This window comes from Mandrillus leucophaeus, unplaced genomic scaffold (assembly GCF_000951045.1).
Source record: "Mandrillus leucophaeus isolate KB7577 unplaced genomic scaffold, Mleu.le_1.0 Scaffold331, whole genome shotgun sequence".
Taxonomy (NCBI): Eukaryota; Metazoa; Chordata; class Mammalia; order Primates; family Cercopithecidae; genus Mandrillus; species Mandrillus leucophaeus.
Genome location: NW_012103488.1, coordinates 1,060,315 through 1,076,513, shown reverse-complemented (window position 1 = coordinate 1,076,513; position 16,199 = coordinate 1,060,315). Strand labels below are relative to the sequence as shown.

The window sequence follows — 16,199 nt, the reverse complement described above, 5'->3', positions numbered from 1 at the left end:
CCTCGTGATCCACCCGTCTCGGCCTCCCAAAGTGCTGGGATTACAGGCTTGAGCCACCGCGCCCGGCCTTGGTTTTCTTTATCTCTTACGTGGAGAATATAAAACCTACATCTTAGTGTTCATCTGAGGATTAAAATCAGATGTCAAACTGTTGAAGATGAGGGCTGGCATGGAGTAGGCCCTTCTCCTTGGTGTTCCAGGACCGGGGAGATCCAGGGTGATTTTATAAACACACGGGGAGGGTGGGCTGCTGACTACTTGTGCCAATTCCTAGAAGAGAAGAGTTTTCACTGCCCTGGGATGAGAGAGAATCCCAGGAGAATTGGGGATCACCAAATGGGGGTTACCACTCAAAACGGAGTGGGCACATGCTCAAATGTTTGCTAGTGTGCATGTCAAGGACATCCCTGCAAATCTAAAATCCACATCCTAATCCTAGCCCCACCACTGACAAAAGATGTGACCTTGGTTAAGTCACTTAACCTCTGCCAGCCTCAGTCTCCTCATCTGTAAAAAGAGGAGTTGGACTACGTATCTCTCTGGAGTGCCCCCCACCCTCAGGTTAGTGTGGAACCAAATTTAGGCCATTCCAATCAATCCAGGTTGAAGAGTTGGTAATCTAATTAAGGATCAGCTGAATTTTCAAGATTGAGAGTCAAAAAGAACTGTCAAATAATGTACTTGTGTGATGCTTCCAATTTTAATGCTTTTCTGTATTAGGAGCATATTTTAAAATATTCAAATGTAAATTATTCACATGGCACATGCACTTAGAATGTGTGCATTTAACTAAAGTGAATCATCAGCCTATTATTAATTATCATTTAACCAGCCCTATTCTTTTGGATAAAGGAGAATATTAGTAAAAACCAAAGGGTTTGAATCATTTAAGCAAAGCCAGCTTTAAACAACTTGGCAAGCCCCTGCAGCTGTCCCTCCATATCGTCTAACAGCTGTAACCTGTGCATCTTGTGCTCTTTCATTTACATATACATATGCAAACAAACCCATGTTCACTTGGGAGTGTGCACACTCGTGTTTGTACACACTGTCCATGTCCTACCTAATATCCTAGAAGATGTCGGTCAGAGTCTTCTTGGGGCAGGTGACATCCTCACGGGACCTGAGTTTCCTTTGCAGTAAAACATGTGTCCTTTTCCTAGATCTAAGAGCTCTTCCAGCTCCGACATTTGATGTCTGTGCTCTTTGCTTAGCTATTCCTTGGCAGGAGCATTGGAGATATGCTCATACACATTACCTCACATAATTTTTAAAATCATCCAGGAAGTCTTTTTGCATCCTCAATCCTATTTTAACAGATGATGAAACAGATTTACCTACTTAATGTGTAAACATATAATTATAACTGGCAGTTACAAGCTTAGAAACCTGATTCTCTATTCTGAATCCAATTAACTCATTCTCCAAGTGACAACCAGGTGCTGGCTACTCACTTCTCCCTTCTTAATCAGAGTGGTTTTCACGGAGTTGGGAATCATTTGGAAGAGCCCCCTAGATCATCTCCCTCCATAGCCAGGAAAACCTGCTCTAGGCTGGAAGATGGGATGCAGGCCACTGATGGGCCAGATACAATTCTAATGGCAATCAAGATATTACAGGTGACTGGAGAGGGTCTGAAGAAGTAAGTGTCATTAGAGCCAGGGTGCCTGGCACGGGACCAAATGAGCAGTCTAGTTTGAGACAATGGGAACTTTTCTCAGCAGGAGTCACCCTTCCCCCAACTATTCAGCCATCTGCAGACCTGCCTCCCCGCTCCCCAGACTCCACATGCCTACTCTTCCATGAATGAAGGCTGCAGTGCTATAAGGATAGACTCATACATCTTTAGAGCTACAAGGGACCTCACAAATGATCTAGTCTAGTCTCCTTGCTTTACAACATAGAGAGAAGTGGTATGCTCTAGGACACAGAATTTATGGTCTATTTTATATTAGGACCTAGGCTTCCTGATTCCCTCTTCAGTGTGCTGCTTCCCTGGTCTCTGGAGAGGTGAGGCCCCAGGGCAGGCAACCACCTCAGTGGCGCACCAGACTTAGCACCAACACATGAGCCTGCCCAGTCCTTTCGCTCTTATGCATTCCCGTCTCTGGCCTCTCACCTGGAATTTGGGCAGCCTTGACCTTGACCCCCTGTAGCTATATCCTCATTCTTAGATCTTCTGCTTCTTCATTTACTTCTCTGTTGCTGGCCCTGAGTTCCCTCTGAACTCTGAGCTCCATGCTAACCCTGCTGCCTACTTTTCCATTCCTTTTGAAGTAAATTCTGTGTGTTCTACCTCTCCGTTTAACCAGGAATCCCCTAACAGCTTTATGGCCTTAGTGTGAAAGTGTCACTTAGTCATGACGCATCCCTATAGACAGCGGAACCTGGAGGAATTAGAGCTTAGTGTTAGCATTTTACAGGCCACATCCTCTGATCCCAGTTTAGTATTAATAATGAAATTATGAAAGCTTAAAAAAAACAATTACAGGGAATTTTAAGAATATTATTCTAAATTCCCATTGAAATGAAATACGCAATTTTAAAAGATGAGTATGGAGCAAAACTTACTGGATGCATTACACAAGGTAAAGTTCCATTTTCTAAATACTTTCGTTTTTTATTCAGAAAGAATAAAAGTGTATGATTGAGCACTAAACTTAGTAAGCATCCTAAGGAAATCAGGAGAAAAGCAGTAAAGAAAAGATAAAATAATAAATTAGAAAACGGTGGGAATAAAAAATAAATCCAAGATTTGATCCTTGGAAAATGCCAGAAACAAACAAACAAACAAACAAACAAAAAACAAAGTGGCAGACATTTGAAGGATATCACACACTTGAGTAGGGGAGATTCTGTAAATTCTGTTAATTATTCAACAGAAAGCTTTGGGTAAATTTGGGTAAATATTTAGAAAATAACAAGGCAGAGTCTTCCCTCACACCATACATAAAAGTAAGTCCCAAATGTATTAAGAGTTAAAAAGAAAATGTTAAGGGGAAGATGTAGGCAGTATTTCCTTGATCTGAAGACAGGAAAGGATATTTAAAGAATGAAATCATGTCTTTTGCAACAACATGAATGGACTGGAGGCCATTATCTTAAGTAAAATAACTCAGAAAGTCAAATACTGCATGTTTTCACTTATAAGTGGGAGCTAAATAATATGTACTCATGGGCACAAAGTGTGGAATGGTAGACATTGGAGACTCAGAAGGGTAGGGGGTAGGAGGAAGGGAGAGATGATGCAATACTTAACGGGTGTATTGGACACTATTCGGGTGATGGTTATACCAAAAGCCCAGACTTCGCCACTACACAATATATCCATGTAACAAAACTGCCCTTGCATCCCCTAAATTTATGATTTAAAAAAAAAGATTAAAAAAAGATTTTAAAAAAAGAATAAAGGCAGGCTGGGAGCGGTGGCTCATGCCTGTAATCCCAGCACTTTGGGAGGCCCAGGAGGGTGGGTCACCTGAAGTCGGGAGTTCGAGACCAGCCTGACCAACATGGAGAAACCCTGTCTCTACTAAAAATACAAAATTAGCCAGGTGTGGTGGTGCATGCCTGTAATCCCAGCTACTCGGGAGGCTGAGGCAGGAGAATCACTTGAACCCGGGAGGCAGAGGTTGCAGTAAGCCGAGATCATGCCATTGCACTCCAGCCTGGGCAGCAAGAGTGAAACTCTGTCTCAAAAAAAAAAAAAAAAAAATTAAAAGCAAAGAAATAATACATAATAGGAGTTGATATATTTTGTTAAATAAAAATTTAAACTTCTCTATGTTAAAAATCATTAATGAAAAGGCAAATCAGTAATCAGTAGGAAAAAACTTTCAGCATCAAAAGAAATAGGAAAAGGCTAAGTAATATCCTTAATAAATAAAAAGTGCTTAGAAAGCAACAAAAGGAGTCAAAGGACATGATTTCATAGAGAAAGAAATAAAAATGATAATTTTAAATGTTGGTGAGGATATGGTCAGATAGGCATTTCCATTCTCAGAGTTGGACATGTAATTTGGTACAAGTCAGCAGTGAAGAACCAGAGATTTAAAAACCATCCATAATCTAATAATGGTACTTTTAGAAATCTATCCTAAGTCTATCATAAGGAAACAAGTAGAGATAGGAAAAATATTTATATATGAGGATGGTTATAATCATTTTTATAATAGTGAACATTGGAATCAGTAATAAGAAAAAGTTACATCATGATATATCCATAATACAAAACTTACTAATCTATGGAAACTGTATTTTTGAAAAATTGATTGTCATGAGAAATTGTTCATGATATAATAAGCAAATGAAAAGGACACACAATAATATAATATGTCAATTTTAGAAATACATTTGTGTATATACCATATGTGTATTATGCATATGCATATCAGTGTCTTTGGGTAGTATGATTATGGTGCACCTCATTTTCTTCTTTAAGCTTTTCTGTGTTTTCCAGAATTTCTACAATGAGCATATATTATTTATAAACAGAATTCACCAAAGTGTATTCAAGGCTGGGTATGGTGGCTAATGCCTGTAATCTCAGCACTTTGGGAAGCCGAGGCAGGTGGACCGCTTGAGCCTAGGAGTTCAAGACCAGCCTGGGCAACATGGCAAAACTCCGTCTCTATAAAAAAAAAAAAAAAAATACAAAAATTAGCCAGGCTTGGTGTTGTGCTCCTGTGGTCCCAGCTACTTGGGAAGTTGAGGTGGGAGGATTGCTGGAGCCAGGGAGGCGGAGGTTACAGTGAGCCGAGATCGCGCCACTGCACTCCAGCCTGGGTGACAGAGCGAGACTTTGTCAAAAAAAAAAAAAAAACTGGAAAAACCTCACAAAGTGTGTTCAAAATTTTTAAACTTTCTACTTGAAAAACACAGATTGATATGATCTGGATGTGATTTTAAGACTGCTTACGCTGATTAATTAATTCCTCTAAGAAAGGCATTATTGTTTAATTACTTTTCTTAAATCCATATGAGCTGAGTGGTGGTATTATGGCTGCTCGCCAGAACATGGTTATTATGTCATTATGTGACCTGGGACCTATGCTGAGAGGTCACCCAGTGTGTGGAAAGGGGTACTGAACCAGGGGTCTTGGGCCTTGTGACCTCAAGGAAAGCGTTTAGTAGCCTTCTGGGCCTCAGTTTCCTCTTCCGTCAAATAGATCTTACCTGCTTTACTACTTTCATAGAGTTGTTCTAAAGACCAAATAAGATAATCCAGGCAGGAGTCTATGACATGTAGGCTATTATGAAGGCAAAGATCATTATTCAAAGAATAAGCTAGTACCTGCCTGGAATTCACAGTTCATATAAATGATTTTTCTAAATCTCCCTTCTGGTAAGGAAACATACTCCCGTGGTTGCTGAAGAAAAAATCCTCCCCTCTCCTCCCACAGCCCCTTTTCTTACTGAATTAGTAAGTGCACAGCCCTTGGGGGAGGGTATAGACAGATCAGGCACACCCCTGTGTCCACCTCCACCAAAATTCTAGGGGAAAATGCCTGGCTTCTTAGGAAAATGCTTCCCTAAAAAAAGAGGAGAAACCTCAGGCGTTCCCATGGAACTGGGGCAGAGGGCAAATTCTGCACCACCTCTGCACAAACCCACGGGCTGACTGCTTGGCAGGCCTGCAGGGTCCAGATCACTGATCTGTGGCTCAGAGTAACGAGGTCATTTGGACGGTACGTTGGTTTCACAAACCCCTCCATGATGCTGCTGCTGTTGTGAGGATAGTTGTCACTTCCAACTCATATTATTGCAGACATTAGGATACATGTAGTTATAGGGACAAGAAAGTCCACAGCTCCTCCACGCCCCACAGCAACTGCTCCAGGCAGACTTGCTGCAAGGAGCAGAGGCCCCTTGGTCACCACAGGTAAAGGGGACAGTGTTTTGACTGACCTGGGAAGCTTACCATGTGCAACCCTGGCTGCATATGAGTCACCTAGGGAGCTTTTCAGTAACCCAGGCGACACCCCAGGTTTAGAATTTTACCAGAATCCCCGAGAGTGGGAACCAAGCATCAGTATTTTTGATGCTGTCCAGGTGATTCCAAGAGCAAGCAGCATTCAGAAGCATTGGCTCAGGTTCCAACACAGATCTAGGTATCTCTCCCATACCAGTCTTCAAAAACTTCCCTTGGTGAGGTCTCCACGACCATTCTGCACTCTCCCAAGCATTCGTTGCACATACTTTTGCCTACCATGGATCCAACTCAACCCTAAGGCATCCTTTATCCTTTAGCTTCTCTACCAGGTGACTGCAATTCCAGATCCCCAACAAGGGTCTCATCTTAGCCCAACTCACCTTTTTAAACCAGGCTACTTGGGCCATGGGATGCTGGTTGATTTAGAGACTGACTACTCTGTGGAAAGGGACAGAGGTTGTGTAGTGTAAAACATGGCCACCGTGGTCTGCCCCAGTTCTGTTTTTTGTGTATGTGGGGTGGGTTGGGCACAGTTTCCCTTAATAGAGACTGTGGAATACTTTAACGTATCTGGTTCAATAACAAATTATAATAATGAAATCAAACATATTCAGAAGAATCCATACAAATTAAGGGTCAGAGTTTCATCCTCTGTATAGAATATGATGTAGGAGTCCTTTTAAGTATACGTAGGATAATAAAATGGATAGCCCACTCAACTATCTTTAGAATGTATGTCTAATTTTATACATCTTTTTCCATAGAAACTACAATTGAATTTAGAATTGAGAGATTATGGTATTCATTATTATCTTAGCCAGAGGGGTTTTTTTTAGCTTTTATAAGAAACTTTTAAATTGAAGTATAATATATGTAAAGAAAAAGTGCACATGTTATAAATGTACATCTCAATGACTTTTTACAAAGTGAATAACCTTGTAAACAGCACCCAGGTCAAGAAATTCAGTATTATCATTACCCTAAACGATGCCGCTTGTGTTCCCTTCCAATTGCTCCTTGCCTCCAAGGGTAACCACTCTCCTGATTCTAGCAGCATACATTAGCTTTTGTACTTTATATAAGTACAATCATATAGGATGTACTTTATTGTGTTTTGGCTCCTTTCCTCAAATATTCATCCATAGTTTTGCATATGTATTTGTAGTTCTCACCAGAGGTTTTAGTCCTTGAAATGTAGTTCAACAAACATTATTCCTCCAGGAACTGTGCTCGGGGATGGGGACACAAAAACAAATAAAGGCAAATTCCTGCTGTAAGAAACATTTAATCCAGTAATTTGGTAAGGATCAGAATTTAATGTAAAGTGAATTCCTCTTTGTTCAACAAATATTTATTCAATGTCTACTATAGGTCAGGTGCTGTATCACAGGTGCTAGGGATAAGAAATGAACAAGCAGACAAAAAATCTAGCAGAAATCCTCTCTTTTCTTCCCGTGACATGCATGGGCGAGTTCTGCCCACTGATACTCATTTCCCACTCTGTCCTGCATCTGATTTAACATAAAGGGAAGTAGCAATGGAAACTATTTCTTCTGGCAATTTAGAGTATGAGATTATGAAGTGCATGGTCCGTGGGCCATTTTTCAAATCAGTGAGTGTGAGAGGTGTAATATTTGTATATACCAATTTCTGCCTTATTCCATTCTCTCCACCACTGATGCTGCCTGTACTGAATGCAATGAAAGTCTGGAACCTAAGGAGGCCTTTGGATGTTAGCTTACCTTGGAGTCAAGCTGAGGAATCTTCTTGATTTCCAGAACCATGAAGTGAGAAGAGACACAATTGCCAAAGCTGTGATGGAAATCATACAGCTTTGAATTTGTTTTAGTAATATGGAATTCTAACATGTATCACTATTCATTAGTGCTGGCTTTTCAGAACCTAGTGAATTATCTGGGTACAAAGCCATGACATTAGAGGCATAAGGGATTAGAAGACAATCCAACACCACTCTAGGATTGATAGTTTAGGAAGAAATGCAAGAAATCATCTCCTTTTGTTTGGTTGGTTCATTCCTATCCCCCATTCTCCGCATTTTTATGAAAAATTTTAAGTATATATAAATGTAGACAAAATAGTAAAATTCACTTTTATGTATCCATCTTTCAGCTTCAAAAATTATCAACTCATGCCAATTCTTCTCTAACCCCTTGCTGTCCCCCTCCTCTGATTATTTGAAGCAATCCCAGATGACAAACAGATGACTCATAAATGTTCAGAAAGTGAGATCTCCTAGTTTTAATTCCTCTAGTTCACAGGCTCAGAGGTGAATTCAGTGAGCTAGTTTGTGGTAGTTATATTTAATCCCCGGTTTCAAAGTAAAAGTGATAAGCTTTACTAACAGAATTACTATTATTATTATTATTACATTATGACATAATATAATATATTGTTGAATGGTTTAGCCTAAAACTACCTCTTTTAAGCCTCTCATTCAGTTCTCCAAGGAGTTCAACAGGGTGTGGGATGGCTGATTGATGTTCTTTTTCATCAGTAATTTCAAAACCAAATCCTTGTGGATTTTGAAATTGCAAATATATTTGTCCAAGTAAAAGCTTCAACTATTCGGTGATAAAACGGGTCTAAGACTCTTCCCAAACCTCATGTTTCCCATTTTCAGTCTGTTTGCAAAGGAGGAGGCTGGTTGGTGTTCATGGAGCCAGTGTCAACTGCCTGTCTATTATGAGATATCACAGCACAACTGGGCATGCAGCTTAATTTTTTTAGGTTTCCCAGTCTCAAAACCCCAAGCACCATTGTTTTTGCCAGTCAGAACACTCCAGAGGTTTCTAGAACAAATAGAAAAGATTATTAGTGCCTTTGTCATGAAAATATGTAAAATGTTGCTTTGGCTGCTCTGATTGTATCTCAAAATATCACCCAGGGCAGGTGGCAGTCATTGTGAGGAGTGGGGCGGCACCAGGCACCCCTTGATGAGCCTTTGATGAGGAGATGATTAGGAGTAAAAAAATGCTGCATAGATTATCTGCATAACTAACACTGTAGCAGACAGCCATGCAGACATTTTTCTGTATACAACTCCCACTCATTTTTCTGAGAGATAAAAGCAGCCAAGATTGACAATCTGTCAGTTTCACCATTTTCATTGTGTACTTTTTCTGGGCAGGTTATTCACATCGAACTCCTTTGATGTGATCAGTGATGATGCTTTTATTGGTCTTCCACATCTAGAGTATTTGTAAGTAAAAAAGCTTTTTTTAAACATGATGATTCAGGACAAGTACTCTCAAGTTCCTGTAACTGTTTGACAAAAAATATTATAACTTATTGCAGATTCATAGAAAACAACAACATCAAGTCAATTTCAAGACATACTTTCCGGGGACTAAAGTCATTAATTCACTTGTAAGTATGAATATTGCTATTACTTTTTAAGCTTGCTAATGGACAATGCAGTTTGATCACCTGTGGTTAATGTACCTACTTTATGAGTGTCCATAAAAATTTAAGAAACTCAAATGATTTCTCTCCATGCACACTTGCCATCTTTCCCTGTCATCTGTCAGAGGGTGTTCAAGAAATTGATTACTATTAATATTTGTATCCTAAATCAACCATAATTAGAAAAGCAATCTAATGCAGGGAAATTGTGTGCCTGAAATAACTTTTTTTATTATCTACATCATTACTTGCTTCATGGATCATTATGGGTTGACTATGTAATTTGATATCAGCTTTTCTTTTTCCTCTATAAGCCCTCACTTTATATACATTTAAACATAATATAGCCGCAGACGATGTCTTCATAATACCCGATCAACTTGTTTATCAGTGAAATATTTAATTATTCAATGGGTGATTACAGCTAACAGCAGTTGTTCTTAACCGGGAACAATTTTGTCTCCCAGGGAACATTTGGCAATATCTAGAGACATGTTTGGTTGTCACAACTGGGGATGTAACTGGCATCTAGTGGGTAAAAGGCAGGGATTCTTCTAAACATCTACTGCATAGGACAGCCCCTCACAATAAAGAATTATCCAGCCTAAAGTGGCATTGTGGGCAGGTTGAGAAACCCTGAACAACATGACCCAAACAACTTGTTTCTTCTAGCCTCCCTCACTGTCTCTTATACACATCTAAGGTTGAGAAACCCTGAACAACATGACCCAAACAACTTGTTTCTTCTAGCCTCCCTCACCCTCTACAGACACATTCGCGCACACACACACACACATATGCAGGCACACACGTGCATGCACACACACATACACACTCTTACATACACATAGATTATTTTAAGGAAACTAGAAGCACATAGAAAGAAAAGGCACTAACATTTACATCACTTTTCATTTAATCCTCTCAATAATCCTGCCAAACAGGCACAATAATCCCCTTTTCAGAAATGAGGAAACAGTCTTGGAGGGGATAGATGCCTCATGAGCTGCTCAGTTATGGAATTATGAGAACATCTACTTAATAGTTGAATTGCAGTGACTCTTCATCCTTTCAACAGCTGTTTCTCAACCTACCTAATAGGTATCTTATCAGTTCTAGATACAGATGCAAGAGATCCAAGTGTCATAGTCATTCTGTCAAGTTTAACCTGTTCTCTCATCATACTTCATTCCCAGCTCTGCTGTAGGCCCTAGGATGCAGCAGGGAACAAAGGAGACAAAAATTCTTGTCCTTTGACTGAGCTGATTTCCAGCGTGTCCATGCGGTTGTCCCTCTGCCTCCACCAGGCCCCTTTCTCTCCTGTTGCTTGTTTTGTAGCAAAGAGAAGCTAATGACCAGACATATTTTACAAAATCATACCTTTCAAGGCTTCTGTATAGAGTTATTATAATAAAAAAACAGTGTTTGCAATACTACTCTTCATGTCAATGACATGATATGATGCAAAGATGGCTGTTTACAGAATAAATGTTATGCAGTTTTATCACAGAGCCCAACACTGCCAAACCTCATTTTTCAGACAAAATTAAACAAACGAAGCAAATATATGGAAGGAGAAATGGAAGTTCATGACCTCAGCTTGAAATCCACTAGATTCACATACATCCCAATCCACATGGCCTCTGTCCAATGCTTAGCATCATGAGAGCTGTAGGGAGGATGTAGGACTCAGGTGTCCTTTTGAGGAACCCAGATATGAGCTTCACTTGCCCAATTCATTCAACTGTGTCTCCTCTCCAGCCTAAAAGCCTGTGGTTTCCTTCAGGCTTCATGCACAGAACAGGAAAAAATGTTTCCCTGTCTTGGAAGGAAGGAAGGAGGGAAGGAAGGAAGGGAGGGAGAAGGGGAGGGGAGGGAAGGAAGGGAGGAGAGAGGAAAGGATAGAGGAAGAAAGAAAAAGAGGAAGATGAGAGGAGAGAAGAAGGGAAGGGAGAGGAAGAAGGGAAGCGGAAGAGGAAAAAGGCAAAGAAAAAAGTCTGTTTGATATCCTAGTGTAGGACACCCATTTTGTTTAGTGGAACCTATTATGTTTATCAAATGAAATGGGAATTTAAATGTGGGTCTTAATGATGCCCTTTCTTTAGCAGTATGGAGCCCATAAGAGAGAGAGACTGGTACAGAATACACTTAATATCCAGAAAATTTCAGGTTCAAGGAACACCAAGGGCAGCCCTCAAACAGAGGCATGACTCTTACAGGCAGTGAAAGAGAAGTCCCACCTCTCTGAGCTGGTGCTGGAGGTGGGAAGGTGTTATGAGGGAACAGGGGTTAAGGCTGGCTGAATGAATATGACCCTTAGGTCTCTTGCTTCTTTAGCTAACACTTATTAGGTTGACTCATATGGCATTGCCAATGTTAGGCTATTTTTTATCTACAAAAATGGCAATACCATATGGTTCATCTTAAATAGTTTCTAGGATGTGACACATGCTTTACAAGGAGTAGGGCCTACAAAGATGAGTAAGATCTAGTCCCACCTTAGAGAAGCTCAGCCTAGCAAGAGAAATTGGACAAATATTTTCTCACTGAGGGCCTTTGTCCCCAAGTTATGTTCTCCTTTTGAATTATGCTATTCTTCACCGTACAATTCCTTCCTTCCATCCTTCCTTCTTTCTTTTCTTTTTTCCTTCCTTCCTTCTTTCATTCCTTCCTTCTTTCCTTTCTGTCTTTCAAGGAGAGATGGAGTAGGGAGGATCTGAAACCCAAATTTCCCTCTGCTGACTCAGTAAGTCAGGTTCATTTTCCATTATTTATGGCTTATTAATAAATCTGGCATTTGTCTGAGCCATTAGTTTCCTTTTTAAGACATTAGGCTTCAAAGTGCACTTTTCTCCACCTCAGATCAATCCTTCCCAATCAAGGCAAACATTCGAGCTGTGAGGAATTAGCACCTCACCCTCTAACCTGCATGTGCTGCAGGAAGAGGTTGCAAAGCTTTCTCATATTCTTGGCTTCATCATAGTCTCCTGATGACTCCATGAAAGAGACAGGGCAGTAACACTATGTTCACAGACAAACGAGCAAGTGGAGGTACACCATGAGTTTAAGCTGCTCCCCAGTTACTAAGTGGTAAAGCCAGATAACTCCCACGGTCTTTGATGAGACGTCTGGTGCTATCTCCACTGTGTCAGTTAGAGCAGGACCAGATAGCTTTTATTGAGCTGGCTGGATCCTTCCATGAGACATGATTTGAGGAGGAAATATGACTAGAGAAGAAAGAAAAGATCCTGAAAACAGGAACCCTACCCACATACTTCATCTCAAAATGCAGATAGTTGGGATTAGACGTATATTTTCAGGTCCAGCTGGTTCCCACTCTGGCCTAACATTAAAGCCACTCCCTTACCTGTGCATTTATATAAATTTAGTTCATGCCTAAAGGAACAACGCACTTTCTCACCTTCTTATACAGAGATGTCAGTAGATTTCTCTTCTAAGAGACATTTACGGACAACTTAAAAGTTATTATAGGCCAGGCGCAGTGGCTCACGCCTGTAATCCCAGCACTTTGGGAGGCCAAGACGGGCGGATCACGAGGTCAGGAGATCAAGACCATCCTGGCTAACACGGTGAAACCCCGTCTCTACTAAAAAAATACAAAAAATTAGCCAGGCGTGGTGGTGGGCGCCTGTAGTCCTAGTTACTCGGGAGGCTGAGGCGGGAGAATGACATGAACCCGGGAGGTGGAGCTTGCAGTGAGCCGAGATAGCGCCATTGCACTCCAGCCTGGTCAAAAGAGCGAGACTCCATCTCAAAGAAAAAATAAAAATAAAAATAAACAAATAAAAATAAAAAAGTTATTATATATACCTGGTTATCAGGCGAGATCCCCCCTTCCCTGCAAATTAACTCTTAAAACCCTACAAATTAACCCTTAAAAAGAGAGAGAGACTTCTTAAAGTTAAGTCCTTTCAAAGCCTGTCAAATCCTGAGATTCTCACTTACTTTATTTTGAATCATTGTCCTAATGTTATGCATGTTTCACTTTAATATTTGAATGGTTTGTATATTTTAGCAATCGTTTGTATATTTAAATTTTTCTGGTGAATATATGTTATTTTGGTAATCAGGAACACATGAATAAAAAATTAGTTTATGAATAAAAATTAGTTTATGGCCAATGATGACAAAGTCTTCAAACATTATGTATTGGCTTCTAGTAATACCCATGAGTCTTTAGTAATGATTGCTTTGTGTGCCATGTAAGTGTCGCTGTGGATAAGGCCCAGTGGAACCAGCATTGTTTGCATGCATATATATAAATATTTGGAGAAAATTATCATCAATCTATATGTATTGTAGAGTATCCAATGGTTGCTCAGCACTGAGGGGGTACAAAGAACTATATAACAGTCCCCAAACTCGGGATGCTTGCATGTTCCCAATCAGTTGCACAGGATGCTTTGTTTTAGCCTTCACGTTGCCATGTATGTAAAGAGGTAGTGCAATGTAGCAGCTAAGAGGGTGATCTCTGCCACCAGACTGCCTGGGTTCAACTGTCTCTCTGCCAGCTCAATAGGTCAAGTTTATTTTCCATTATTTACTGCTTATTAATAAAGCTGGCATTTATCTGAACCATTGGTTTCCTTTTTAAGGCTTTAGGCTTCAAAGTGCACTTTTCTCCACCTCAGATCAATTCCTCGGCTTTGCACCTTAACAGCTGTGGAATTTGGGGCAGGCCATTTAGCTTCACTATGCTACAGACTGGGCATGTAAAATGGGGTTATAATAATAATCTTTTAAAATGGGATGAGGAATAACAAGGCAATTAAGAGTATTAGTGCCCAAGGTCTTGAGATTAAGTGAGTTAATATATGCAAAGTGCTTAGAACAGGGCCTGGTATGTAGTAAGCACCACTGTGTAGGAATAAACTAAAATTCACTGCATAACCTCCATTAGTCCTGAATCAGGATTCTAAATGCTAGAGTGTATATCCCCTTTAAACACTTTCTATGAAATTAAAGTAACTGCGCTTGCACCGCCTCAGGCTCAGAGAGACACAAACCCAAGCTGAGAATCTGCATTGCAGAGGGGCTGGATGCACCCCAGATGGCTGTGGGCGATGCTCTCTTAGCAGAAGAGCCCGGTGGCACTGAAACAAATGTGGTGTTTGAGCCAGTCTGGTTGCCTCAGAGAGAAGACTTTCCAGTGGCTTCCACAGTCATAATTGGAGGTTTTCTTGGGTAAACGATGAAAACACCAAAGGACAGGAAATGGTCATCATTTCTGTCAAGAAGGAATGGCCATCTGCCTTTGAGAACACTTGACCTTACTCAGCCAGTTTCAAGGTAACTAGACATTGAGCTGTGCAATATCTCAGTTGTTTTAAAGAATGTTTCTTAGGTAAACTGTGAATCAGGACCTAGAGAATGGTGGTTAGTTGAAGGCACACTTTAAAGAGCCTCCACATTGCCTTGGGATTTCTACCACAGTGGGGCTGTGGGGAGGAAGGGTCCTTCCTGAGGGGGTCCACACCAGCTGGTGAGGACTGTACTAGTCACTCACGGGGCTTTGAGCTTTCTCCCTCAGTGCCTTGGCACAGGGGACTTCAAAGGAGCATCCTCTGCTCTTTTCTTTGCCTAGATATGTACGCTTCCATATGTACGCTTCCTCTCATCTACTCCAGCCTGCCTCATTCATTCATTCATTTAAAAGTGTCTATTAGGCCATGAGTGGTGGCTCATGCCTGTAATCCCAGCACTTTCGGAGGCCAAGGCAGGCAGATCACTTGAGGTCAGGAGTTTGAGACCAGACTGGCCAACATGGTGAAACCCCATCTCTACTAAAAACACATAAAGTAGCCGGGTATGGTGGCGCGTGCATGTAATCCCAGCTACTGAAGAGGCTGAGGCAGGAGAATTGCTTGAACCAGGGAGGCAGAAGTTGCAGTGGGCCGAGGTAGCACCACTGCATTCCAGCCTGGGTGACAGAGTGAGACTCTGTCTCAAAATAAATAAATACATAAATAAGTAAAAGTATCTATTGAGGGCTTACTTTGTGCCAGGCACTATGCTAGGCCTACAGATAATGGAAAGAGAACCATCCTTCCAGTGCTCATTGCAGAATTATCCTAGAAATAAAGGAACATTGATTAAATGTTTCCTCAAGTCTCTCATTGACTGTGTCTTCACCCCTGTCCCAATTAGCTCCACCCCACCCCAGTCGGATATTCTGGTGCGACCCAGTGCGATCTCCATCTCCTGGAAAAGCCTGTTGTAACACACTGACCCCTAAGTATGTGGCCTAAAGTATCACCTATCCCAGTGTCATCTATTAATTTTAAAGATGAAGCCATAAGCCTCTCAGTGAAAATGACAAAGATGTGATTTATGAGCAAGAATAGAACTTGGAGATTGTTCTGACCCAGTGATCATTCACTTTATAGAAAAGGGAACGGCCAGAGCTCAAACTCAGGTATCTACTTCCCTGTTCACCTCACCCCTGTACTCTGTGGCTGAGTTCTGGGCCCTAAAGTGAGTCTGACTGGCAAGGGGTCAGCTTCGGCCAATGCAGGAGCCTGGTACTCCTTAAACCATACCATATAGAAAGTCTTTTTCCTGACAACTCTGGTGGCTACCTGGGACTCCTTGCCTCTCTGTCCTTCATAATTTTTCTTCCTCCTATTCCTAAGAATCAAGAATTCTTACATCTAGTGTTAAAATTCAGCTCTGTTTAACCCTCACCCTTGGCTAACAGATCTTTGCAGAGGAAGGAGGGTCCCCTACCGCAATTCAGGGTGACACTCTCTCAGGTCATGACACTCTGGAGGTAAGAGAAGGACTAGACACCCTGGAGGGCAGGACTAGCAACATGGCTTTCCAG

At 41.0% G+C, this 16,199-nt stretch overlaps 1 protein-coding gene across 2 annotated transcripts in view; it reads left to right on the top strand.

Annotated features, from left to right (window-relative positions):
• Positions 1 to 16,199, top strand: part of LGI1 (leucine-rich, glioma inactivated 1) — a 39,766-nt gene that overhangs the window by 10,470 nt on the left and 13,097 nt on the right. Inside the window, exons 3-4 of one of the 2 annotated variants that reach the window (XM_011988465.1) lie at positions 9,081 to 9,152; positions 9,248 to 9,319. The exons of the other annotated variant lie outside the window; for it this stretch is intronic. Coding sequence (XP_011843855.1) covers positions 9,081 to 9,152; positions 9,248 to 9,319 — 144 coding nt within the window. The remainder of the gene's footprint in view (positions 1 to 9,080; positions 9,153 to 9,247; positions 9,320 to 16,199) is intronic. 2 annotated transcript variants of the gene reach the window in all.